This window comes from Mya arenaria, chromosome 12, assembly GCF_026914265.1.
Source record: "Mya arenaria isolate MELC-2E11 chromosome 12, ASM2691426v1".
Lineage (NCBI taxonomy): Eukaryota > Metazoa > Mollusca > Bivalvia > Myida > Myidae > Mya > Mya arenaria.
This window is the reverse complement of record NC_069133.1, coordinates 52899018-52925514: the sequence shown is the minus strand read 5'-3', so window position 1 is coordinate 52925514 and position 26497 is coordinate 52899018. Positions and strand designations below refer to the sequence as shown.

General features: G+C 38.3%; 1 protein-coding gene across 3 annotated transcripts in view; it reads right to left on the bottom strand.

The window, feature by feature from the left end:
• The window catches only part of LOC128212061 (histone-lysine N-methyltransferase SETD1B-like), a 52047-nt gene extending 25550 nt beyond the window's left edge, over positions 1–26497 (bottom strand). Inside the window, exons 1-5 of one of the 3 annotated variants that reach the window (XM_052917304.1) lie at positions 25859–26497; positions 7556–7759; positions 6924–7110; positions 2352–2550; positions 414–586 (exon numbers count right to left, since the gene is read on the bottom strand). In XM_052917304.1, coding sequence (XP_052773264.1) covers positions 414–586; positions 2352–2550; positions 6924–7110; positions 7556–7759; positions 25859–25963 — 868 coding nt within the window. In that variant the 5' untranslated portion in view covers positions 25964–26497. Of the gene's footprint in view, positions 1–413; positions 614–2351; positions 2551–6923; positions 7111–7555; positions 7760–9088; positions 9230–25858 lie in introns of those variants that run through there. The other 2 variants (XM_052917303.1, XM_052917305.1) reach the window with 2 other exon arrangements.

Here is a 26497-nt window from a genome sequence, read left to right as displayed (position 1 = left end):
GAGATGAATAAGACAAGCTATTTTTCATTTCACAAAATCATATTTAAGTAAGTAATTTTGCTAAATGAAATAAGATACAGTTGAACCCCGTTGGCTCGAAATCGCTTGGCTCGAATTTCTCGTTGGTTCAAATTGGATGTAAAGGGCCGATTTCCTTATACTGAAGGTAAACATTCCATCTTGGCTCGACTTTTCCGATGCTCGAGGTATTTTTCCGGTCCCCTGAAGTTCGAGCCAACGGGATTCAGCTGTACTTTAGTTAGTTATGCTTAAGAACATTTTAGAAATTGGGGCCGTAGGCCATAGACCAATTTCCAACCAACACCTGGTTGATATACATAATAAAATAACAATGGGTAAAACTTCACAAATTAATATTACTAAAACTGTATTTGCATGGAACAGGCTCGTACCTCGACGTCTCGTGAAATGTATTGAGAGTCTGTCTTCGCTCTGGTCTATACTAAGGACATGGTAGGGACACTCCTGGGCCTCCACGTAATCTGTATTCTCCACGGGTGACCGCCGTCCTGTCGCACCAGCCACGGCCAAATCTTCCAAACGGTTACTGCATCCTGCACCGACTCTGTTTGAAATCCGGTTATTGTCATACCTGGGTTTTGGATTTTGGTTAATATAAGGTTTGTTAGTTAGTCAGTTAGTGAAAATGTTAATATCTTAAGTGTTGGCACATTTTGTTAAAAACAAAAGGTTAACTTTAAAACACAGAACATGAAATAAAAATTGTCACTAATAAAACATCTGCGCTACATATAAGCATTATACAAGGAAACCCAAGCCAAGGTACTCGCTTTTCACCAAAGAGGTTGTAGGTTCGATACCCAACAGGGGGTTCTTTCTCGTGGCCTCTTCAAATCCAGTTAACAGACACGAGAGTAGTTATATAAGCCATTAGCTTTAATCCCAATCCAGCTTACATAATTTAGTATTACATGCAAGAAGGTAAGAGCTTGTGAACGTTGATTCCGATGCCGATGAATTCGCTCGCACAAGTTGTATCGAACGTTCTAAATCATATTGATAACCACTGCATTTATTCAGTTCATACTTAAAGCTGCACTTTGACATATTTACTGTTTCCACAACTTTTTTTATTTTTTTGTCTAAGAATTAGCAATTTTTTGCGTAAATATTTCAATTTTTTTAACTTAAATATGAAAATCTGCGAGTTTTTGTCAGCAGTCTTATGTCACTGGTTTACATGCATTTTCGCAAATATTGACCCGTTCCAAAACCAAAAAATAACAAAAAATATCAAACGTTAAATCTGTGAGAGTGCAGCTTTAAAGCGACCATTTCATGGCAAATTGCACTTTTTATGGATTTTTTTTTATTCCGAAATAAAGTGTGGTAAATAATTAGGAGTGTTAAAAAGAAGATAACGGAAGCCTTAAAAAAGTCCACGAGTTTAAAACCATGAGTAAAGCGAATCAACAAAAAGCTGTATCGTGATTGTTTGTTGTTGTTGTTGTTGTTGAGTTTATATAGGTCTGCCCGCGCCCTATAATGGCTGCATTATGGCTTGACCCCGTCACATCCCCAAGTGTGACTTAAACAGAATTTTGACGCCAAATGGGGAGTTTTACCCCCATCGGTTGATGGGATATTCGTCAAAAGAGTAATTTTTTACCCAAAATGCCGCGAAACCTGCGATGAATGACATCTAGGGAGGTCCCACAGCTCTGCGTGATTGTTTGAAAATATCCGTCACCTTATGTACTAGTCAATGTGGGCGAGTCGATATGGAATCAGTTATCAATGTGGGCGAGTCGATATGGAATCAGTTATCAATGTGGGCGAGTCGATATGGAATCAGTTATCTAAGTGGGCGGGTCGATATGGAATCAGTTATCAATGTGGGCGAGTCGATATGGAATCAGTTATCTATGTGGGCGAGTCGATATGGAATCAGTTATTAATGTGGGCGAGTCGATATGGAATCAGTTATCTAAGTGGGCGAGTCGATATGGAATCAGTTATCTATGTGGGCGAGTCGATATGGAATCAGTTATTAATGTGGGCGAGTCGGTATGGAATCAGTTATCTATTTTTTTCTTGACAGTACCGGTGTACGATAACTCCTCACTACAAACAGTTTTTTTCACTTATATGTATTTTTTCTGCAATTTCGGTTTTATATAGTACTATTAGTTACATAATTATAATATGGGCGTTTTCAGATGCATTACCGGGACAACTTTATTTTAGGTGCCAAAACATGAGTGGGTTCCGAGCGTTAGCTTGTAACGAGGATATCCGACAAGGGGCTTTATGTCTTTCGTATTAATGTATTGTATGGCAATATAATATCATTGGTAGATCATACACACCTGTCATCCTCGTGTTCCTGTGCGTGTCTGGGCTGGGGCTCCTCGGAGACAGGGTACCTGCTGTTGTCAACCCAGGACATGACTGACCCCTGGGAGCTCACAGTAGAGTTTGAGACCGCAGACCTCCGAGCCTCGTTGTGGGTGCCTGATTGTCGCCATCCCGACCCGAGCTTACTCTTCCGCTTGATTTCAAGCCAAACTGTAAAATTGAAAATGAAAATTGTCTTGAATAGCGTTTCTTGTGTTGTGTTTAACACTGTTCCCCTCCACTGTTTGGTGTATTGTATTTTTCAACTGATTTCAAAGATCTACTTTGGTATGAAGATGTTATATTGTTCAACGATACGACTGTTTCGTGAGGACGCAGACATGACGTGTTAAGAAACGACGGTGCCAATTACGTGACGACGCAGACCCGGGGTGTTTTGTTACAACTGTGACTCTGTCGTGACAACGCATGCATGACGTGTTATGATTCGACTGTGTCGTGACGACGCAGGCATGACGTGTTATGATTCGACTGTGTCGTGACAACGCAGGCATGACGTGTTATGATTCGACTGTGTCGTGACAACGCAGGCATGACATGTTATGATTCGACTGTGTCGTGACAACGCAGGCATGACGTGTTATGATTCGACTGTGTCTATGTCTTGACGACGCAGACATGACGTATTATTATATACGACCGTGACTATGTGGTGACGACGCTGACATGACATGACGTGTTATGACACGACTGAGACTATGTCGTGGTGACGACGCAGACACGACGTTTTATGACACGACTGTGACAATGTCGTAGTAACGACGCAGGCATCACGTGTTATGATACGACCGTGACTATGTGGTGACGACGCAGACATGACATGACGTGTTATGACACGACTGAGACTATGTCGTGGTGACGACGCAGACAAGACGTGGTATGATACTACTGTGACTATGTCGTGACGACACAGGCATGACGTGTTATGACACGACTCTGACGATGTTGTCACGACGCAGGCATGACGTGTTATGACACGACTGTGACTATGTTGTGACGACGCAGTCACGACGTGTTATGACACGACTGTGATTATGTTGTGACGACGCAGGCATGACGTTTTATGATACGACCGTGATTATGTCGTGGTGACGCAGGCATGACGTGATATAATTTTGTCCAGCTGAATGAATCATACTCTTATAAAAGTGTTAGAATTTTACACATAGAACGGTGTTTAATATGGAAGATCAGCAGGTGTATACATGTCTAATGACAGGAAACGTACTGTATTTTCTCTACATCACAACGAGCATAGTCCAAGAACAATATTTGTTTGCAGAATGATATGTTCAATTTTTTTTATATATTCGAATGCCATTCATTTTTCTGTATATAGATATTTGCATTTGTATCCATGTGTGTTCTGTGTGTATGTGTATATAATGCAAATCTTTCTAGCGATCCCATTGGCAAATACATGGGTCTGAAACCTAAGTAACAGTCCGTGTGTTTATTTTGGGTTTTCTTAACGATAAATTCGAACGGCCGACTAATCGTTTAAAATATCAATAATGAATGCCAAATTTCTTAGTTTTCAGTTTGAAATGCCCAGCTAATTCATCTATACTAGCCATTGTACATGCACGAGCTTCTGAATAACCGACTCGATAGAGCCAGTTAATGAACAAATGGAAATTTGGCATGCTTCTAAATAACGGACTCGATAGAGCCAGTTATTGAATAAATGGAAATTTGGCATGCCTCTAAATAACCGACTCGATAGAGCCAGTTAATGAACAAAAGGAAATTTGGCATGCTTCTAAATAACCGACTCGATAGAGCCAGTTAATGAATAAATGGAAATTTGGCATGCTTCTAAATAACCGACTCGATAGAGCCAGTTAATGAATAAATGGAAATTTGGCTTGCTTCTAAATAACCGACTCGATAGAGCCAGTTAATGAATAAATGGAAATTTGGCTTGCTTCTAAATAACCGACTCGATAGAGCCAGTTAATGAACAAATGGAAATTTGGCTTGCTTCTAAATAACCGACTCGATAGAGCCAGTTAATGAATAAATGGAAATTTGGCATGCTTCTAAATAACCGACTCGATAGAGCCAGTTAATGAATAAATGGAAATTGGGCTTGCTTCTAAATAACCGACTCGATAGAGCCAATTAATGAACAAATGGAAATTTGGCTTGCTTCTAAATAACCGACTCGATAGAGCCAGTTAATGAATAAATGGAAATTTGGCATGCTTCTAAATAACCGACTCGATAGAGCCAGTTAATGAATAAATGGAAATTTGGCATGCTTCTAAATAACCGACTCGATAGAGCCAGTTAATGAACAAATGGAAATTTGGCTTGCTTCTAAATAACCGACTCGATAGAGCCAGTTAATGAACAAATGGAAATTTGGCTTGCTTCTAAAGAACCGACTTTATAGTGCCAGTTAATGAACAAATGGAAATTTGGCTTGCCCCAGTTAATTAACAAATGGAAATCGGGATTGCTTCAAAATAACCGACTTTTTAGACCCAGTTAATGAACAAATGGAAATTTGGCTTGCCCCAATTAATGAACAAATGGAAATTTGGCTTGCCCCAGTTAATGAACAAATGGAAATTTGCCGTGCTTCTAAATCACCGACTTAATAGAGAGCTCTTCTTAATGCAATGTAATTAAATGTGAATCTGTTCGGTGATCCCATTTTCGGAGCCATTAGCCTAAAGACTAAAACTGAATGGTGTGTCATGCATATACACTTACGTCTTAAGATATGTTTTGAGTAATAGTTTTTGTATATATGAGCTTTAAAAAGTAATAATCGTGTGTTCTAATTTGTCATTTCCCTGTACATTGTTTGATATGATTGGGTCTAAGATTATTGCTGTATGGTTTAAAAACCCCACTATGTGTGCATTTTAATGTATTGTTTACGATTCGCGAGTTATTACTCCTTAAGACCCTGTCACACTGTCACGACTTGCATCGAGTTACCACGAGTACTGGTGAATTATAACTCGCCAAAAAATGCCACGAGATGACCGCGGCTTCCGATGCTGTGTACATCAGTTCGACAACTGCTCGAGTTCTATTCCATGTGAATACGAGAATAGTACGAGATTCGTCTGTTAAACCCGAGTTTAAGCAACATCGGTACGATCTGTGTACGACAATCTTTCGACAACCACAGAGATTTCTACGAGTTATGCCGATATGTGCTCGATATCATGACGAGTTATTAAGAGTGAGCTTCGAGAATGTACGAGAAAGGACGACACATGGCGAACTGGGTATAAATACAGATGGTGCTGCACATCAGGACCAAATTCCAGTTGATCAGCGTAGGTGATGCTTCGTGGAAATTCAAAGGTGTTGTTGGTGCAGGGGGTGGTGACTCAACATCTGGTTCCACAGCCACCTTTAGTCTTAACGGAGCCTTACCCATTCTCTTCGAAGGCATGACTAGTCTAACAATGGTTTACCTCTTGTAAACACAGTGATGTTTACTGGTTGGAATCTTCAGAAGAAATGATGCAGTGATTTTCTTGATATTATCACATTGAACTCGCCGGAAGTCGCAACAGTCTCAATGACATGTCGAAGGGGTACGTACAAACTCACAACATTTCGAACGAATCCAGAGCAGAAATCGTAATAATGTCCTCCTGAGTCGCTGCTGAACTCGTATATTGTCGAGCGACTTTTTGACGCGGCGAGAAGCGACGACAAGTGAAGACATGTCTAAGAGTTCGAGTTTGTTCGACACCCCTGCCACATGTACTCGATATGTGTACGAGACGAAAACTCGTACGACAATTTTAAACCGTTTAAAGTTCTCGTCACTGCTTGCCGAGTACTTTCTTTATGAGGAGACATGTCTTCGACATGCAACGACAAGGATTCGAGTCCAACACGACACCTGAAGAGTTTAGGCAAGTTGAAACTCGCAACAACTCGTAGCCGAAAGTCGCCACAGTGTGACAGGGGCTTTAGTATCTTTTTCGCGCTCTAGTATCATATAAGAATTTTTGAACGTGGAAATTAAGTGAACGAAATTCTTAAAATAAATCAATTAATTTACAACATTTAAAAACTGTGCTCAAGAATTGTAATTTACGGGAAGTAATTGGACATGATAACGAATTCGGGCCTTCTGATTGAGATTTGGAATTAATTTCCAGCACTTCAAAATGCTTCCAAGTTAAGCCCATATCACAAATTAAATTCCTGTCTATGCATTATTCATTCCGTTACTATCGTTATTTTAAAAGGCATTTACAGACATTTGCATAAATCACGTGACCTTCAGATACTAAAGATGCACACTATAAACTGGAAAACCATTATAGGCTATTTTAAAACGGGTAAACTCAGCTGAGAGAGCGACAAAATATTCTCTAAATAATGTAAGATGATGTATAATCGGCTCATACTAGCTCGTATTGACAATGCTAGGCTTGTCTCGTGGACATAATGTATTTGCCGATTTTTGGATCATCTGGTGTCTAGCCCCCTTAATAAGCCACTCTCCGGACAACAGGCGGCCCCCTTGATTGACTACTTACCCTCGCCCTCGGAGTCTAGCGGAATGACTTTGGTTTCCTTGGTCTGGCGGACGTGGCCTATCAGCTGGTAGAAGTTGGTGCTCACCCGCATATTGATCATGATGTTCCGGGAACCTTCCTGTCGGCAAACGGTCTTCTCCGTCCGTTCCCGGGGCTCACAGATAAGCATCACATTATTGTCCCCGATCTGAAGTGTAGGTTGTATACGTAGTTGCTTATACAAAGTCATATTTAGAGACATCATCACATTCGTATTGCCGATCACAGGTCAGAAATGTTAAGTCTGTGTGTAGTTGTAAATGATTTTATAGCCATAGCGATCGATTTATACGGGGGCTGTCTCACTAAATCGTCGACTTTGTTTATAAATCTTAGACGTCACATCAGAAAAGTACGCTACATGTTCATAGACCGGTGTATAATAAAATTTGTCTCTGACTGGCTTTGAACGCCTTCTTGTTCCAAATTCTGGGTACATTTCATTGAAATTGTATAGAAATTATCATTGTGTAATCATCTTGTTTTACATATAAGTGTATCCCGTACGGAGCTTTGCATTGAAAAATGGAAATGGAAATTGATTCGTTTGTTTCCCCTTTGTTTTGAGATATACTGCTCATTGTTTCACCGACCTGTACATATTTAGAGTATATTTGCTCCCCATCCACGGAGTATGGCTGTTTGACGAGTGTCTGCTCGGTCGGCTTGTCCACGGGTATGTTGAGGCCCGGCGGCCCGTCACTCGAATAGCTCACCTCCATCTCCCGCCGGACCGCCTCCATGGTCGTCCGCAGTGAAGACAGGTTCAGTGCGGGAGCATCATTGCATCCGGCCCCCTGTTTGATATGAAAATAAAAATTAATCGATACTCGATATTAACGATTTATTGCTGTAGAGTTCTCCAGGTTTATTTAGTTGACACCGAGAGTCTTCGATCCATCGCCCTTTTCGCTGTCCACCGGTAATGTAATGTTTTTGACAATATGGTATTGATACCCTCTTGTCAGCAACTGTCCTACTGCTGCGTCATCCATGCGCCCCCCGTGGCAGTTTGTACCGTGCTACGGCCGCCGCATGAAATTCCTACGGCGACAGTACGTCATCACTTCAAAGGCCGTAACGATAGCCACTGGTTTCCTGTCCTCACAAATTCAAAATATGCCTAACATTTGTAACTACTATAGTACGTGACCGTAAGAATGCAGCGGCGACCCTATTATGCACCAGTCAACTGTAACCACGGCCCCCCGAGGTCCGGGGGTATACCGGGGATAGCCGGGGAAATGGGCCGTGTTTTTACCTTCCAGGTGGCCCCGCAGTGCCGGGTGAATGCGGTGGTTTTGTCTTTGCGCCAAAAATAGCGGGGAAAGTTACTTACCTATGATTCCTGGGGTGCGGGGGCATTTGGCCGGGATTTTATCATCAGTTCGTCCCCGCAGGACAGGGATTTTACCCGGGGTTGGCTCGACCGAATGTCAAAGTCCCCGCTATTCCCCGGACCTGGGGGGCCGTGGTTACAATTGACTGGTGCATTTTTGCTTTTGGCGGTATATATTTCAGACCCATCGGCCGCCGCGGCAAGTGTGGATGAGGCATAATGCACCAGTCAATTGTCACCATGCACCAAGGTCCGGGGACGAGCGGGGACTTTGACTTTCGGTTCAGCCAATCCCAGGTAAAATCCCCGCTCTGCGAGGACAAACTGCTGGTAAAATCCCCGCCAAATGCCCCCGCAACCCGGGAGTATTCTAGGAAAGGTCCATTCCCCGCTATTTTCGGCGCGAAAACAAAACCATCGCATTCACACGGCACTGCGGGGCCACCTGGGAGGTAAAAGCACGGCCCATTTCCCGCGTTATCTCCGGTATACCCCCGGACTTGGGGTCCATGGTTACAATTGACTGGTGCAAAACTTGTAAAAGCGGTGCCGACCGTTCTCGATGTTTGATTGGGAAACGTTCTGTCTTTGAGATACTTATAAAACATCGAACTCAATGTACAATGCAATCGCTGTTGTTTCTTTCATTAGTTTAGAATAAAAATATAATATAATATAAGAATAAAACGATTGTCCACTTGAAAATCATTATTAAAATGTTTAACAAACTATGTGCGTATGAGATGTCTTGGTATTTGTATGATTTGTAAAACACGTTTGTATTTACCTTAAGCACTTTTCAAACGAAGCGTCTATACTATGACCAGAAACACATTCTATCCCCTTTTCAGTCTGCGATATATACTCGTAACACACAAACTAAAAAAATTAAAACGTAGACATTGTCCTTGAGATACGAGCAGAAGACAGTTGCATCCTTATTGATTTGAAAGTACCGGTGTTAATCACATCCGGAGAAAGTATTTAAGTCAGAAAAAGAGAATGGTTATGTTAAAGTGCCCATTTCCTTGTGGGTAAAGTTCACTTTTATTGACACTGCTATGGATGCCATAACTGTAGCGAATATTATGGAACGCCACAATTGTCTTATGATATGGTATTGTGTCCAAACGACATGGTAGTATGTCCATTCGACAATATATAATAAACTACCATGTCAATTGTGATAATACCAATCAATTGGACATACTAAGATGTCATCGGCAAGTTCACGTATCAATCACACACGTCAACATAATACTATATCGATTAGACATATCATAACGTCTTTTAATCATGAAAAGACGACGGAAATTGTCAATATGTCGGTTGAATATAATTGAACGTCAGTTTGACATAAAAAAAGTCACTTAGATATAATAACATGTCAGTTAGACATAATCACATGTCATAAGACATAATAGCATGTCAGTAAGACATTATAGCACAAGAAACCACAACCTAAGAAAGTTTTGGCGTTCCATAAAATGTCCTTCAAAACATGAGACAGTTGTGGCGTTCCATAGAATGTCATTCACGACATAGGACAGTTGTGGCGTTCCATAGAATGCCATTCACGACATAGAACAGTTGTGGCGTTCAATGGAATGCCATTCACGCCATAGGACAGTAGTGGAGTTCCGAAGAATGCCATTCACAACATAGGACAGTTGTGGCGTTCCATAGAATGTCATTCACAACATAGGACAATTGTGGCGTTCCATAGAATGTCATTCACAACATAGGACAGTTGTGGCGTTCCATAGAATGTCATTCACAACATAGGACAGTTGTGGCGTTCCATAGAATGTCATTCACAACATAGGACAGTTGTGGCGTTCCATAGAATGCCATTCACAACATAGGACAGTAGTGGCGTTCAATATAATGCCATTCACAACATAGGACAGTAGTGGCGTTCCATAGAATGTCATTCACAACAAGGGACAGTTGTGGCGTAACAGAGTAAATGAATATCTGAACCTCAAGACTCTTTATGTTATTATTTTTACTATTTTTTAACATAATTTTAATAGTACCAACTGATAACAAGAACGCCTGTGCCCAAATACGCCCGTCCTTATTTTAAGACAATAGGTCGTTGTACGACAATTGGGTACTTTAAGTCAGTTTTTGCCAATTCAAGGGTCATAACTCTGGAGCGACTGAGGCGACATGGCTGGTAGTCGAACCTGATTAAGATTTTCTGCCCAAACACATCCTGCCATATTCGGATATCATTGACTTCTGAAGTTGTTGATCGGACAAGACCAATTGTAGGTACTTTCTTTAATTAAAGGAAGATAACTCCCGAAAGACATTTTGACCATATTTGGTGATGATTGGACAAAGGATTCTAAAATTAATTATCGGACAAGACCGATATTAGGTTATTTCTACAATTAAAGGGCGGTAATTCTTGAGTGACTCAAGCGATATAGCTGAGCATCCAACTTGTCCACGATGATATGGCCATACATGTTCTGACTTAATTTAGTGATGATTGGGCAAAGGTTTATTAAGTTATCGAACGTAAAATATCGATATGAGGTAATTTCTATAATGAAAGGGCGATAACTATCGAGTCACTGAAGTGATATGGCTGGTTATCGAACATGTCCAAAAAATGTTATGCGCATAGATATTCCGACTAAATTTGGGGATGATTGGACAAATTCTTCTTAAATTATTAAGCGGACAACATACTGGACGCCGCCCACCTGCCCGCAAACCCGATGCGAAACCGCCCGTCCGTATGCCGCAGGTGGAACTATAATACGTCCCCCCTTGTTTTTTGTTTTTTTCAAACAGGCGTATAGAAATGTACAAGCGTCGATCCTGCTGGTGGGGCTCGTGTTCTTTAAATCAAACAGTCAATAATACTAGTCAGATTGCCAATAACTTAAAGTATCAAGTTAAGTATCATAAACGGGTATTAAGTATCGTATACGGGCAGCTTAAGTTTCACGTCACAACTACGTGTACTTCTCGGAATATGGCACAGGCTTTTTCCTCTACCTGACTCATGTTCGCTGAAGTCGTCACAATTTCTAAGTGAAATGTCATCAAATGAGAGAAAGTTAAAGGAAAAACCGAGTTTAAGGCATTTACAAAACAATTTTAAGACATGCATTTATCCCCTTAAGATGACTCTATAATAGTGTCAAAATAAGTTTAGTGTTTATGCCCAGGTCTCCGCCAATGGGATCGCCGGACGGATTCTGGTGTTATTATTTAGAAAGTCTCTGAACAAACACCGACCACCAACGTTCTTAAGACAGTAATTCAGAGTTTCGCGCATGCGCGCTTGCTTGTGTAGGGACATTCGCGCCAACGGCAACACTATTATGATTTTATTTAAGTTTTGCTTTACTATACAATTAAAATGATAAATGACAAAGCAAATATAAACAAAAGATATTTGATGGTATTTAATGATAGAACCTGTATAGGAAGGAATTAATAGAGTCAGTAAATCTTGGCTGTTTTGAACAGCATTTATCGAATATCAAATTTGCATAAACACACTTTGTAATACAATTTGGATTTGATGATAAATGTATAAAACAATAGATTGACATATACCATAGCAGTGATCTAGTGGATTGGATGCCCGTCGATAAATGTGCAAATACATACAAAACCAATTATTTCTTCCTATTTTTTCTCCTACTCTCAATCTCCTAGGAGCATTGAGTTGTTCTCTCTCTTTGTTGTAGTCTATCCCATGTTTAGCCTTGAAACGATAAGAATCAGCCCTTTTATGTGCATTCAAAACAAACAAAAATCCGCACAAGTCTAACAATAGGTGTGACTGTATAAAAGCGGAAACCAACTTTAAATTAAACTTTACCTTATACAAAGATGTAAAAATTGATTTGAAATTTTTAAATCTTCGTGTAACAAAATACATTTTTCCTTATGGTGGGGTGACTTTCAGCTCAAAAGGCCACTGTTAAAAGGGGTAACCCGGACCCCCCTTTGCTACATTTCATGTTATATACCAACACGACCGGAAAGGTCTGAAGTTTATCAGACTGCCGGCATAAATTAGCATAAATGGCGGCGAGCCGAGAAAATCCAAGATGGCCGACAAAGATGGCCGCCAAAATCTGAAAATCAAATTTGCTCTTTTTTGCCTTGTTAATCGACCTTTTCATCTAGTTTCAACATTATTTTTCACCTAAACTGTAAGAATGATCATATTTTATGCTTTTTAGTGATGACATAGGGGGAAAAAGGGGAAAATATAACTTTTATAATAAAAAAAATGCCCAAATTTTGCAAGGGAGTGTGGAATTCTAATATATATCTTTTGAATAATTGCATCCAGTAACCTTTTCTTGTATTATAAGATAATTTTTATTACTTATACATAAATAAATATGTTTTTATATGAGTTTTAACCAATTTTTATCCAACCAAAAGCTGTTTCAGGTGGGTGGGGTAAATTCTGAAAACCGGACCAAAAATTGAGAATTTTCTTAAAGTTTCATTATGAGGAAAAAACTGCTAGGTTGCATGCAACTGACACCTGCAATTATGTTGTATCAAAGCATGATTATCAGGGTGAAAGCATAAATTTGAATAAACAGTGGCGAGCTAAAATTAACCAAAATGGCTGACCTTTAGGTTGGATTACTGGCAACATGGACAATTTTTCATAATTATATTTATAATAGTATTAAAAAGTGTATAAGTAGATGAAAGTTTATTAATGAACAAATAACAAAATAGTGATATTTAAACAATTATATCATTTTTCAAAATGAATTAACTTCATTAAATCAATGATGGATAACATAATGACTTCCAAGATGGTTGCTAATATTTGATATCTTTGACAAAATAACAGTAGGCACATACAAATAAATTTTACCATTTTGCATATGAGTATATGGAAGTGCATCTTAATAACACTTCTGGGAACTAATAAAATCATAAAGCTAATTTAGCAATCTTCTAACTCAACATCTGCGAGTTCAGTAAACAAGTTCTGACATGAACTTGTGTTTGTCAAGCACCCCTTACAATCGCACGCTTCGGTACAAGGTTGCTCATTCGAACAACAAACACAATCATCTTTGCATGAATTACAGCAACTACAAACGAAATCACTTAGCAATTCAGGGGCAGCTGCAGCCTGTGTCATCATCTGAGGAATAAAAAATCCTGAATGTGGATCAACAGTATAACCATAGTCCACTGGATTAGCCAATGGTGTTGGGGATAATGCACCTCTCCACATCAACAATTGGTACATACATCGAAGCAAGTGGAGCATGAAACTGTCATTGGTTGGAGGAAGTTTCCTTGGTTTTACTTTTGTTTTTGCAAGAACAAGATTTGTTCTTAAAACATTCAGTGATTTACAATTGTTTTGACCATACAACAAGCCAACAAAAACAACAGCTGCTGCCTTTGTCTGAGGTAAAAGTGTGGACTGAACCCCAAGGTCTGCAAGATCACTGACTTGCTCTGCCGATTTGGTCATGACTTTGAAAGCTCTCTTTTTACCAATACCAAATAATGAAGAACATGTATCACAGCCCGTGATACAAAATACCGGTAACAATATTTGTGTTACTTCTGGCTGAAGAGATTCAACTGCGGAATGAACTGGAATATACCTTGTTCGATCAGAATACGCCACTTTACGACCCGTTTTGAAAAATATCTTTTCAACTCTCAACTGATCAAAATGATGTACAAGGAGAACAAACACGTCGGTGTCCGGACTATCAACAACAATTGTATTTGCACCTAAATCAGATGCATTTGCAACATGAAATAACAGTGGAACATCTGCTTCCTCCTGGTCGGATGTTAGGCCACCAACAAATGCTACTGAAAGACCGGTGACTTTTAAAGCCTTTGTACCCATACCACCAGCAACAAACAATGTCTCACCATTGACAAGAATATCATGGGCATGCAATGCAAGGTGTTCTGTATAAAGTTTAGTCAACTCACATTTACTCTTTGTGCTAGTCAGTATACTTTTCCAGTCCCTGATCTGCATATTTGGTTGAATTGTAACTGGCGCATGGGAAAGAGTTTCACCCCGTTTTTGGCGCGTTTGGGCCTTCAAACTGTTAGTCACATACCTATCGAAAACCACATGGATGTATTTGATACCATAACTGCTGGCTAATACACATCTCCAAAACTCTGAAGCCATTTCCGAGTAAGTGATTTGTCTATTTGATGAAGGTTGAAGCATTTGGACAATAGCCATCCCATCAAAGACAATACAATTAGCAGCTGGGATACTGTAAATAACCTCATCTTTAACAAGACCTTCAATTTTGTCTAGGAAGTCGGATTTCTTTGTCATTGTTATGGAACCTTCATCAGTGAACAAACTAAGAGGGACTGGGGCATTTTCAAATGATAAAACCCGTTGCAAAGGCACCTTTTTGAATGTATTAATGGCCAAAAAGCCGAAGATACCACTCCTCACCATTCATCTGAACCGATTTTGTGGCCGTTCGAACAACAGACTTAGACAGAGCCATGGTTTTTTTTTTAACCCGTGCCATTGGATCAACGAATGTCTTTTTTGTTAACTGGTCTTCTTCAACTATGAACCTCTCACTAACAAAGGTTTGCAGCAATCGTTTGCCTGTATCATGACAATTTAAAAGGCTCTCATCCACCTCAAGCCGGGCTGCTACTCCTGTAGCAATGTTCACTATCTTTTCAGGGGGAGACGAAAGAGAAAACGGATCTATAAATGATTCATTCTCAAAAAGGGACAACATCTGACTAACTGCACTATTGTATGCATTTGTATGGAATGGAGTGTCTGTGTGATGTTTTGTTGATGTGGTCTGTCTGCGGTTTGCAAATGCTATGGCATACTTTGCGGTTAACGGTCTCGATAAAAACCACCGTGTTAATGCACTGTCATTGTGTGTTAACCCTATAATACCACCAGAGGATTTGAGTGCCTTATTTTCTGTGACTTCAAGCACATAATCTATCCAGACAGCATTGAACGTGCCTTTTGTGAGTTTAGCAACAAACTGACCTTGATCGAAATTCTTTGTTAGGTGTTCAGGAATTCGATTCATCTTCAACACCATGTATGTCATGAACCTGGCATAAATAGATCTATTTGAGGCAAACAGAAAAGGCAAAAGCATCTGTTTGGCATCCTGGTGAGCACTCCAAATACCATGCCTCGAGGAAGATAGATACAATTTGATAGGCAAAGATACCTTAGTGAGATAGTCATCCCAAAATTTGAACAATGGTGACATTGATCTTCCCTCAGATCTGAATAACTCAATAAGAGGAATCATCTCAGAATCGATCAATCCTGAAATACACTTTGATAGGCAAAGATACCTTAGTGAGATAGTCATCCCAAAATTTGAACAATGGTGACATTGATCTTCCCTCAGATCTGAATAACTCAATAAGAGGAATCATCTCAGAATCGATCAATCCTGAAATGCTATCAAATTCATTGCTATCAGAGTCGGAACTTTGTTTCATAGAGGCAATCCTCTGAAAAAGATTGTGAGGAAACTCTTTCTTTTTTTGTTCAGCCCATGCTCTTAGCTGAAAGAGAAATCTGTTGTTCAACACTTCATCAATCATGAGAATAGCCCGCAAAGCTCGGTCAAAGTCTTTGCCATACAATATATGACCAGCTGTCAACTTTGCAAAAACATCAGACTCTACCATCAACTGTTTTAACCCCGCATCATAAATGTGCCCTATCCCACCAAAAATACTCATCATGAAATGCATGCCACTTTCAATAGGTATAACGCCCTCAAACTCACTCGGGCAGGCCCAGACAATTTCAAGGGCCTTTGTCAATAAGCCCATATCAAACACATTGACAAATATGTTGTCCTAAAGCACCCATCTGTTCTTTTGTACGGACTAATGTGGTATACACAGTGTTAAGATCAGTAGGGGGAGCTAATATGATTGGGTTATAAACAATGTCTGATGTTTGAAGTAATGAAAATACAGTGGATATATTCGAAGGGATATAATATACAGTTGCACCGTTTTTCATATATAGAATAGATTTATTTGCATTTCAAACATATATTGTAATATCTATAGTTATTCAGCTGTCTTATAGTAAACATACATGTAAACACATGTTTTTGAACCATTTTCACTCATAACATTATTGCAAATTATCAAAACAAATAGTCCAGGACACTCTCAATTCAACTTTTCAAGTTTCTGATCACATAAATAAACAATCCATCCATCTCTTAAATATTTTAACATTTTATACATGACAAAATACACTTACTATGTTTAAGAAGGAATAAATGTTTAATATTCATTATAATTATACTCACTTTAGTGTCAAATGTTGAAAAAAATGCCTTTGTTTACATGTTTTTAAATTTTCCCGCCGAAACAACTTCCACGGTGCTGATGTAAATTTTATCTTTGAAAATGATCCTACCTGTATAAATGGCTTTTAATTTATAAAATCCTTAAATTAATATGCTTTGATCAAACATAATTATAGATGGCAGTTTTGCAACTTAACAGTCTGTTCTCTCTAGTATAATCTGAACTAAATCCACACCTGGTCTGAATTTTAAACCACTTCAATTTACCCCACCCACCCAAAAACAGCTTTTGACAATTTATGACTTGGTGGTAGATGATGGAAACAAGTTTGTAAATTATGTATAAATGTTTATAATTATCTTTTAATCTAAGAAATAGGTAATGGGTGCAATAAATAAAAAGATACAAATTAAAATAGTACCCTCATATGCAAAATTATGGCAAAATTTTCACTATTTATTATGAAAAAATTGTAAATCTTTTATATTTTTACCAAGTTGCATCCTGAAAAGACATAAACCATCTTTATTCTTGCAAATGAGATGGAAAAATATGTAAAAATAAGATAAATAGTTCTATTAACAAGGCAAAAAAAAGCATAGCTGATTTTCAGATTTTGGCGGCCATCTTTGTCGGCCATCTTGGATTTTCTCGGCTCGCCGCCATTTATGCCAATTTATGCCGGCAGTCTGATAAACTTCAGACCTTCCCGGTTATTTTGGTATATAACATGAAATGTAGCAAAGGGGGGTCCGGGTCTCTGTTTTCAAAAGTGCTGAAAGTCACCCTACCATTATTATTTTTAATGAAGCATATTTTCTTTTATTACATTGTCAAGGTATAGGATTGTTAATATCTCAAGATACATTCACGCGTAAAAAAAGCTCTCACTGTTATTTCTCCCGATTATATTGCCCGAATTTGATAGTTTTGTACAAATGCTGACGATTACCGTATGGCGGAAATACAAGGACTAGAAATGAACCCACAACGGTAATATTTGTACGCCTCCTCACGATTGCACCAAATACTGTTTCAATTACAGATTACGTGGACAATTTAAAGCGTAGAATATGCGTGTCCACTTGTACTGAATCGTCATTAAACAATCGTTATGATCATACACGATTACACACAAAAGCCGAGAATTCCACGAATATGTTCGATGGAGCAATCTGAGCATATCTACATCACCACGACCATGAAGACAGTTTTTAATGTCGTGGCTCCTTCCCATTCACTGTAAGATCAGTCAAGATGATGCCAGATTCACGCACGTGTACGCCGTTACAAATGAATTTACGATGTGTTCAATTATCGTATCGAAAATTGTGACAGTGAGATCCAGGCGCACTATATAGGTTGTTTTCGGGAATTATTTCATGAAACAATGTATCACACTATGAATACGTCAAATGAGCAAGCTTTGGCTCGATATTCCAGCGTAGCTTTAATTGTCACGATTTAGCAGGCACCTTAGTAACGCGAACGCTCCGGACTAGATGAATATGAATATTCATGCATAGTTCCGAATAGATCGGAAGAGGCCACTAAAGTAGTATAACTTTTGTATACGTCGTAGTTGTTGACGGGTCCTTCCGGGACTTGTCAACTATATTCGTTGTAATAGGGAGATGGTGGAAGTGTCTAAGACATGTTAGTGGTCATTTCAGCGATCTACAGAAAATGGAGAGAGCGCAGCGAGGCTGCAGGTCGAGAAAGCTCGTACCATTTTCTGTAGATCTCCAAAATGAACTCCCATTTATTTGGCGTTCGAAATAAATTGACCCATAAGCTCCGCCCTGTGTGTAGTCACCGTGGTATTTTGGCGCGAACGTTAAACCGCCTAGGCGTTAGTTTTATCATTTGAATGTCGGGCGATGGTAAATTGTCGGGACTTCGGGAATATTTTATAAAAGCAAATTCATTCGATCGATATTTGTACAAAAAATGGGAAAAATACCGAAACATGAACGCATAATACTTTCTATTTTAAAATTGATATTTGGGTTATCATAATAACCTATGTATGTTTGCATAGTACTCTTTACTGGGATGACCTCGTTAAGATAAGTATTCATGATATTTTTTCTGTGAAACTAGTTCACAGTATCTACATACACATCTCATTTATGTTCCTTTCTTTAACATATTTTTTTTATAATATACAACCCATCAAGCAAAGTCAGTACCAAAATGTGCTATGTTTTGTTGATCATCATGAATACAAATCTTAACCAAATTTTGTTGATTTTTAAACGAAAAGTATTATGCGGTTCATGTGCTTTTCCATTTTGAGAACCATCAGCAATTGCATGCGATTTCGGTGCTGATTCTTTGAATTCAGTACGAATATTTAGGAAGCACAACGTGTAAAGTAGTATATATATGTACTATAAGTAGCGACATAGCTTTGTAAAGAATACAGATATGCAAATCTTTGAATAATACACATTTTTTACTGGCCACAAATAAGTGTACACGATACGTTTTCACACGATTCCTTCGAATGTAACGCGGTTTCGTACGATTCCCTACGAATGTAACGCGGTTTTATACGATTCCCTACGAATGTAACGCGGTTTTATACGATTCCCTACGAATGTAACGCGGTTTCACACGATTCCCTACGAATGTAACGCGGTTTCACACGATCCCTACGAATGTAACGCGGTTTCACACGATCCCTACGAATGTAACGCGGTTTCATACGATTCCCTACGAATGTAACGCGGTTTCACACGATCCCTACGAATGTAACGCGGTTTCACACGATCCCTACGAATGTAACGCGGTTTCATACGATTCCCTACGAATGTAATGCGGTTTCACATGATTCCCTTCGAATGTAACGCGGTTTCAAACGATTCCCTACGAATGTAACGCGGTTTCACACGATTCCCTACGAATGTAACACGGTTTCATACCATGTTTGCAACGGCATTTCAACACAGTACGTCTCGTTGAAGTCACGTGCACGTGCTCGTATCATTGTGATTTTGGCAAAAAATGCCACAGAACCTTAGCCACATACTTGGACGGATCCATTATGAATTGGGAAGAATCGTCAGCAGTCATAATATAGCGGGAATGTTTAAGACTGTTTAAAAGAAGTTACTTTCGATAAGCAGTTTTATTAAATGCGATCGTTATTCGGCACCACCTGTTCGTAAAACGACCGTATCCGCATTCATAGTTTTCCGGGTATTTCGGAGCGCCTTGGCCATTTTTATCGAAAAGGAGAAGTAGTTCGTAAAATTTAAATTATATTATTATTTAAATGTATTTGTTTGGCTTGTACTTGTAGATCTAGGTTTAAATTGATTGCCATTGACGTGTATTATTGCAAACATAATTAAGATTCCCAAGAGTTCAGTCATTAGTTTAACTGCTAAATTGAAATGACTACGCGATCTACTTGCAGCGTAGTTAAAGTGTACTAATTGCTGACATTGTAAACCGTTTATATACACCCGAGGTTGTTTCTGTAGAAAGTGGCCGAGGAGTTCCGAATGGAAAAAAAATGGCTGACGCTCGCAGTACTGTACGCATATTTACGAGTGCAACTCGTTTTGCTACAGACATAAAGCGCGGTTTCAAAACATGTTGTACGTTTTCTTTAAGGTTAAGTTTGGACTCGGCATCGATTTATTACTCACAACCAGACAGTTACAATACACGTATTAGTTTAATAATAAACCCAAACCCGCGTTATTGAAATTCTATATTACATCTATAAAACATGATACAGTACAGTAAAAATCGGACTGCATGAAGAGAAACTACTCAACATTAAGATAGCTGATGTAAAAATAAGCTTGTCATGTTATCCAGCCATACGGGGATTATGTTAAATGTGGATGTCTGACATATGCGGTATTGTTAATTACGCTGTGCACCCATTTGCTGAGTTGTGCATTACGTGTAAATCATATCAGAGCGTCACTTTGTCCCGATTTTTCATTAAAGATGCACTCTTACTCCAAAATAAGATTAACCACAATTAATAATATTGTTTTAATATTCAAAAATGATTGAATTAATGACAAAAACAATGGTACTTATGAAGGATACCGAGTTAAATTTGAAAAAAAAATGAGCATAAAACACGGTATTTCTTCCTAATGAGACTATAGTAGACCACAGTTAATCTTTTAGCATTTACCAATCATTTCATATTTTTGCGCTTTCTTCTGTTAAAAACACGGTTACAACCGTGATTAGTAATTGGTATTTTCCATAAATGCATCATTAAGCAAGTAGTTAAAGGTTTGTCCGTAAAAATGGACGATTGTTATACTGTGTGTATGTATTGAATTTGAATAAGAGTGTCACTTTAAGGTTTTACAAAATATAATGCTTGAAAAGAAAATTGTTTGTAATTTTCAATACCCCTTTTTTCAATGCAATATTTCTTTTCAATAAGCAGGAATAACTTCACTGGAATGTACAATAACAGCAATGCCCCATGCAAATGTGTCCGACTTGGGAACTTGAAAAGCATGTAGATAATACGTGTAGTTTTAAAGCGACAACTATGAATAAAAGATGATTAGATGCACATCTTCCAAGCTGTACGATATTTAATGATTTAATAAAGCGCTATGTATCACGAATGTACGCCTAGAAAAATAATGTAATATGTTCATGTTATTACAGCGAATATAAAAATAAAAAAGGCAAGAAAGAAAATTCGCAATTAGGCAATATCGTGAAAGAAGATATTTTTATTTATAGCATGCTATTTTGTTAAAACAGTATGAAGGCCAATTTAACTTATTGACAATCCCAGATTGTTCAACCCCTAAAGGAGGAAAATACTTTATAACAGTAGTGCAAAAAAATGTCAGTACATTGTACAAGCGTATTCAGGATAACTTTTTTTATAAACTTTTATGCTGAATGAATTTCAGTTATTGAATGTCCGATACGGTTACATGGCAAGTACTTTTAAATGAAAATAACAACTTGAACAGTTTTTCGCAGTTTTTGGGGCATTTGCTTATACAACAGTTGAACAGTTTATTTCCTAATCCATGTAGACAAAATTGCCCATGCGTATACATTATATAATTACAAAACATGTTTCTTAACATAGTCATGGATCATTACGTTCATATAAGCAACTGATCAAAATTATAAATACATCAAATCATGCGACCATATGATATATCACCTATATAGTTATATTTAAGCGTGAAGTAGTTAATGTTGACAATTAAAATTACCCGTATTACAATAAATATATACATTGTCGTCATTTGCTGCAAATTCAGTCCAGTTCAAATGTATAGTATTTTAAGATTTCATTTGTATACAAGCGTTTAAAAAGGTTCCTATTTTGAAGGCTTTAACGTTTAAAGATTTGTAGTAGTGAAGGCTGGTATACTATGAACACAAATTGTGGTATTGGGTCAAATCTCCAGAGCGAAGAGAGAAATCCAGGTGTTGATCAAGGACGGTCATAATATTATGCCAGTTAACATCGTTACCAAGTTTGGTAAAACATATATCATAATGTTCGTAAGAGATATGACAAATTACAATATTAGAGGGTTATCATAACTTCAGAGTAAAGAGTGCATTGAACAGTTAAGCGGTCTTGGTCGGGATAGTGTGCATACAAGACTGAAACCAGTTCAGTAAATGACTCTAGTGAGCACACTGTTTATTGTTCTCATTTGAGATAGTATGTCAATTAACATTGTGGCCACTGTGATAAATATTAGATAACAAATGCTTACTTGAGAGAGCGGCCTTTCAATGAACGCGCGATGCCGCGGACGACAACGACAAAGCCGGAAAACTTGGCCCCGATATGTCTGCCATGCTTTACATTTACCTCAAACTAAATAGTGTAAACTTGATTTTTTCTACCCCTTTGGTCCAAATAATACGATTTTCACGCGACAGTGTGTTGCGTAAAGGCAAGAAAACAAGAGAAACTTGTGACACCATCATGCCATGAACTGCAGCATTTTCATTAAGGCGCGCGCAGCGAATGCAACTATATTTAGCTGTTAACATCTTGATACCTTACTAAGGAATTATGTATGCCGCCGTAAGACACCGATCGGTCACCACCAGTTTCACGCCCATCAACGTATCTGTGGTGAACGATGGACGGTATATTGTCGATAAATCACATTGGCAACATAGGCAAAACAATTCGCGTCCTTATCCTTAGACATGTCTCAATGATTACATTCAGTGTATTGGCCAACCATTATACTGTACGATCAAAGCACTTGGATTCTGATTTTAATTTGAAGTTTAATCTTATTCTGATTTTTGAATGTTTTGAATATATTTACAACCTTTTGTCGGTAAAGACTGACTGTGAGTTTAAGCAGGTTGGTCGACGATATTGTCGGTATAGTTACTTTCGGAGGTTGTTATAGACCATTTCACTGTATGTGTAAGCAAATTTGCATTTCTTTATTAATTTATATTTCACTTGCATTGCACTAGATGAAAGTACTTTAATGTTGGCATGTATTTTAGAATTGCTGACATCTGTTTTTGTTGAAAGCTAATTTCAACATGGGGAAATCGATTCTCGCGGCATTAACTCTATGATATAATCCATAAATATGTTCATTTATATCACCTTCGTGTTTTATGAGAGTACCTGTTAAACTATACCTTGCTTCCAACTTGCCACCAACTTTGCCCCAATCTTACAATATTTCATCCTTCATTCACTTTCGTTGCAAACATGAGCGATTTTGAAAATCGTAGCTTCAGCACATTCAGTGCTTTGATTTTATGTATCTTTACAATCTGAAGATAACATCGTTAACACAGTTTATATTCTTGTTATCTAATCTGTGAGATCATTATGGACATTATCGTTTGAAAATATCAATTATGACTGATTAATCATGCACTCACACGCACGCTCTCTCTCTATATATGTATGTAGTTTATCAACTATGCAATGTTATATTTCAAGGATTGAACCCAAACATATTTCATGGTTAATGTTTCTCTACAATAATAACCTACACTAGCTTTTAGACCCTGGCTTGCACTCTGTTTTACCAGTAGATCCGATTTTTCAGAACTTTGTTAAATTAATATATTGCTAACTTTGAATGGCAAAATATTTTATGATGTGCTCATTTAGTTGAATAAAACAAGTACACCTTAAACAGAACATTATCATAATCATTAAACGTATCTGTGAAACTTCCAGACCAATACAGATTTAAATATTAACAACTATGACGCTAACAACGACCTCATCAGTCGTTTATTGCCGAGTATTTCACGTATACAAAACATCAAAGTAATGGCAATTAGTCTGTGAATCGTGACTGATAATTGGCACAGAATCGTCTTACTAGTGTGTGAAGTTGGCGGGTAGCTCGTAGATCGTGCATCAACATTGAAATAAATAAATTGGTCGATCTGGATCGTTGATCGTAGATCGACAATGTATTGTCGACCTAGATCGTAAGTCGTAGATCGACAAAGAAATGGTAGCCACAATTGGTCGATCTGGAAAGGTTGATCGTAGATCGACAATGTATTGACGACCTAGATCGTAAGTCGTAGATCGACAAAGAAATGGTAACCACAATTGGTCGATCTGGAAAGGTTGATCGTAGATCGACAATGTATTGTCGACCTAGATCGTAAGTCGTAGATCGACAAAGAAATGGTAACCACAATTGGTCGATCTGGAAAGGTTGATCGTAGATCGACAATGTATTGTCGACCTAGATCGTAAGTCGTTGATCGACAAAGAAACGGTAACCACAATTGGTCGATCTGGAAAGGTTGATCGTAGATCGACAATGTATTGTCGACCTATATCGTAAGTCGTTGATCGACAAAGAAATGGAAATCACAATTGGTCGATCTGGAAAGGTTGATCGTAGATCGACAATGTATTGTCGACCTAGATCGTAAGTCGTAGTTCGAAAATGAAATGGAAATCACAATTGGTCGATCTGGAAAGGTTGATCGTAGATCGACAATGCATTGTCGACCTAGATCGTAAATCGTAGATCGACAAAGAAATGGAAATCACAATTGGTCGATCTGGATCGTTGATCGTAAATCGACAATGATTTGACGACCTAGATCGTAAGTGGTAGATCGAAAATGAAATGGAAATCACAATTGGTTGATCTGTGTCATAGATCGTAGCTCGACACAATGAAATACATGCAAATATTGTCGACCTGGATCATAGATCGTAGATCGACAATCTGTTTAACATCAAAATTGGTTGACCTGAATCGTAGATCGTAGTTCGACAAAATTAAACACATGGATAACATAGTCCTAAACGATGCATTGCGTATCTTTTTCCTTTTTTTCTCCTATATTGAAATAACAAGTAAACTTGGCCCCCGGATCCGCTAGTGTATATGTACCCCATTACTATTATACAAGTAAAGATCATAATTATTCGCCTTTTTGCTCTACTTGTCGAAGCAAAAACATTTCGCTAGAGGATTATATATAACAAGCCATTGAACTGTGACAGGGTTTAATATCACAATATAAATATACACACACTGATACCACGGCTTACAGTTTCGTTCGTAAAACTAGATAAAAACAATTTAAAACAAATTATTTAAAAACACTCTACTACACCAGTAAATTGTAACAACGCAACCCCCCCCCCCCCGACCCCCCAGGTCCGGGGAAAAGCGGGGACTTTTGGTCAGGAAAGCCCCTGCGGGTACGAACTGCTGATGAAATCCCCGATAATGCCCCCGAACCCTAGGGACCCAAGGTTAGGCCCTTCCCCCGCTATTTTTGGCGCGAAGACAAAACCAACGCATTCACCCGGCACTGCGGGGCCACCTGGAAGGTAAAAACACGGCCCATTTCCCCAGCTATCCCCGGTAAACCCCCGGACCTGGTGGCCATGGTTACAGTTGACTGGTGCTTAATAAAGCATAAAAATAAAAAGGAGAACACGTTTCTTAATTCTCCAATTGAGCTCATGTAATCTGTGTTTAAAAAATCGAATGAAGCCTTATTGACATTAACTTTAAATATGTTACCTTACTATTATAATTTATTTCAATTCTATATTCATATGTCATATCACACGACCCATGATTTGAAATAAAATTTATCTTATTATGAACCTATTTAAACGTGTATTGGTTGAAAAGCAAATTTTGAAATCATAGTACAGCTATTACATTTAAATTTGCATGGTTTCAAAATAAGAATTGTACAAATAGCCTACCCCAGTTTTCGGGGCCTCCAAATCCAGGTCGTTGAGTATTTCAGGCTGGGCCTCATTATTTTCAATGCTGGCGTCAGAAACGCGCGTGTCCCCAAGATGATTCATGGATAAAGTTTCTATGAAACATTACTTCCACATGGTTTCGTCTGTCATATTTGCTTGCTGTTATACAACTGAGTTTATAAATGCACATTACTAATAGTGTTAAGCCTCGGTAATTCTCACATCATAAAATAGTTTATGATAAAACGTGCTGAAAACTCATCAAAAGAGTATTTTTGTGAATATTCCCCTAATCCAACTTAAATCAAATATCCGTTTTCAAAATCCAATGTTTATTCCAAATTTATATTGCAGTACTATTTGTTTCCTGTCTAGATAAACTAGCACTCTAATCGAGGTGTATACATAAACAACCCATATTTTCGGACGTTTAACAATACCAGGAAGTTTATAAACCAACTGCCCTGTCCTTAACGTCATTACTATGTAAAGTCATTGTCTTACAAATTACATCGAAACATTCCTTATTCTTGACACATTTGGTTGGCATCTAAATTATAGCGATTTAACCTTATTGTAACAATTTGAGCCAACCAGTATTATTTGCTTCAAAAGTTCTGATTCTCATTTCACCTG